Consider the following 3008-nt stretch of genomic DNA (forward strand, 5'->3'; position numbering starts at 1 on the left):
TGAGAAGTTTTGAGTGACAAAAGCGCCCTCTTATGACAGAACGCCATCCAATTACAAGGGAGAACAAATGAAAATGAAAATTTACACACCAGTTGATTTCTAGGAACGACACTGAAACTTTTCATAGCCATCGTAATGTTTGTATGTATATCATTGACTTTTGTGTAGACATATTCATTTACTGTGAAAGGCTTTGTTGAATTTAAATCCTTCCAAGAAGAAACCATCTTGATATTTTCTTGAAGGTTAGTGTAAAGTACTACGAGCAATAGAATCAGAGAGAAAATGGTGATACGGTATATTCATTATCTGCTTGAATTAAAACAATAAGTTAAAGCTTAGAAAAAAAACCCACCCAGAAATACTTCCTTCATTAATCGAACTTAAATAAATAGAGAACGGGTAATATTACATTTCATTCGATCAACGTGGCATGCACACTTGAGTATCTGTGGATATTCGATTTACTTTACGTCAAAGAGCAGACACGGGTATTTGTTTTTCTCTTTCGATAGTTTGGGTAGAAGTGTCGATACCACACAGAGCGAGATGACTCTGATGGACTACGATGCCTTTGTGATTTACAATCCCGTGGGAGATGACCTGCACTTTGTGAAGCTGCTGGTCAGTGTGATGGAAGCCCCACCCTACAGCCTGAGACTGTTTGTCCCCTGGCGTGACCATGCCCGCGAGGACCACTATGTGTCTGCCGACCTCATTCAGAACAAGTAAACTAAGACTCTATTACTCTCAATTAGATGTACACAAATCATTGTTAGATGCTACGTCATTAAAAGGAGGAAGTTTTTCTCTCTTTTGTAGCGTATATCTCAATATATACTATAAATTCAATTATGTGTTAGGAAAGCACGCAGTGTTTTATATATATATATATATATATATATATATATATATATATATATATATATATATATATATATATATATATATATATATATATATAAACATGTTGATCAAATGATGTATATACATGTTTGTATGAAAGGATTCGGGCTTCGGGGGGAAACCTCCAACAGGAAAAGATAAATTAAAGAGGCAATCGGGAGGCTTTGTGGTTATCATATTAATAATCAGACCCACTATAAAGTGTAAGTGTGCTTCTCGTACTTATCATGTACTTATAGTAGAGCATTCATTCATCAAAACGTTTTAACTTTACCATGCATTCAGTATTATTTGAATTCTTCTTTTCTAGAAGGTTTAAATGGTCGAAAATGGCTTCGGTCTTCTAACCTATTTAGATAAGATTATATTTATTAATAAACTGTATTAATGAATACAAGTGATGTAATAATAAAGTCTTTTCATGTTGGCGATCTCCTTGATGGAATATCCAATTGTAGGTCAATTTAACAAAATTCTTTTAATATTTTACACATACTACATTTTGGTACCCACGCATTTCCAATTTTTTCAATTATTACAAAAATACAATCGATGATAAGCACCAATTGAAATAGACTTAAATTTGAACATTTGTTCAAATAAATTTTGTTCCTTCCTTAGATGCCGGAAGTGCATAGTAGTATTGTCCAATAACTTTGCTAACAGCGAGATGGCGGAATTCCAGCTTAAGTATGCCACTTCACTCTCCCCAGGTAGGTCAGCTAATAGATATCAACAATCATAAATATCTCTGGCAATCAATAACGTCACCTAATCTTTCACCAAAACCCAAATGGAGACCCTCGTTAATTGATTTCTGAAAATTTGTATTATATCAAGCCCTTGTTTCGATTATTAACATTTTGATCACTTGTACATTTTAATCTCATAACGTAATTGTATTTTTACTTGTTAGCCAACCTTCAAAACCGTGTGGTTCCTGTTTGTATAGAGAAATGCGACATTCCCGAGGTTCTACGATTCACGTGCACCTTACAGTATTATAAAACAGACACCAGGCCCTGGTTCTGGCAGAGATTGTATAAGGCATTCTTAAAACACGACAGAGAGGCGGATCAACAGGTGAAAGAGGGGGTCAACTTACCAGATATCATACTCGACACTTCCTGTAGAAAGATCAAACACCACTGGTCCGTGACGTAACGAACACCACTTAACCGTGACGAAATATGAACATTAATATGAAGATCTGCAGTTGAAAACCAAACCGTTCTTAATTAATGAATTTTATATATACCGGTACTTTGTAAAAAAAAAAAAAAAAGAAAGTTAATTGACCGTTTACACTTTGGACGTCATTGTTGTACACGTTTTGTGTTGTTTGATGTTTGTATTATAACTACCTCATATAGAGAAAGTGCATAAATATATGCTTTATATATTTTTGTCATTTTGTATGTGTGTTAATTATAATATTTTACCCTTTTATAGTTGATTCATATGGTACCAAAAAATATTACATGGTTTTCACAGACGCTTAGAAATCTTAAATCTTCATTCTTCACAGAATTGAATACTTTTTCGTCGCCAAAATGTTAAAAGTAAGCACATTTCAAAGAAAGCCATGAATAAAGACAAAGATTATATATATATATATATATATATATATATATATATATATATATATATATATATATATATATATATATATATATATATATATATATATATAAACCGAATAACCATTTCATCTTGTAATAAAATACGTTTTACACTTATAATTCCTGTTAAGATTCTATTTACGGCATTCCATTTACAACATATTGACACTTCTTATTGATAGAATTTCCAGTGTAAAATTGAAGCTGATAGCTATGTATTTTTTCTAGACAGAGAGAGAGGGAGTGTCTTGAAAAGTTATCTCCGTATATTTAACTTTAACAGATTCCAATAATGTCTTTCTTGGTCGATTCTGTATCGGTCATATATTACAAACAACCGTAGGTAAATGGATACCTTTAAGTCTTTAGTACAGGTAAATATTTATAGTAGTTAATTGGCAAAATGTCATATTTTATAAGTATGAATATACAAAAAAATAAGTCTTTTGTTATATTAACTACATGATATATATATATATA

General features: G+C 31.9%; 1 protein-coding gene across 1 annotated transcript; it reads left to right on the top strand.

Moving 5' to 3' along the window:
• The first annotated feature begins 270 nt into the window (after window positions 1–270).
• LOC105323406 (myeloid differentiation primary response protein MyD88) lies at window positions 271–2306 on the top strand. Its single transcript, XM_034460267.2, has 4 exons — window positions 271–296; window positions 516–728; window positions 1528–1619; window positions 1823–2306. The coding sequence occupies exons 1-4, from the start codon at window positions 286–288 to the stop codon at window positions 2068–2070; spliced, it is 564 nt and encodes a 187-aa protein (XP_034316158.2). The 5' UTR covers window positions 271–285; the 3' UTR covers window positions 2071–2306.
• The last annotated feature ends 702 nt before the right edge of the window (window positions 2307–3008 follow it).

This window comes from Magallana gigas, chromosome 5 (assembly GCF_963853765.1).
Source record: "Magallana gigas chromosome 5, xbMagGiga1.1, whole genome shotgun sequence".
NCBI classification, from domain to species: domain Eukaryota; kingdom Metazoa; phylum Mollusca; class Bivalvia; order Ostreida; family Ostreidae; genus Magallana; species Magallana gigas.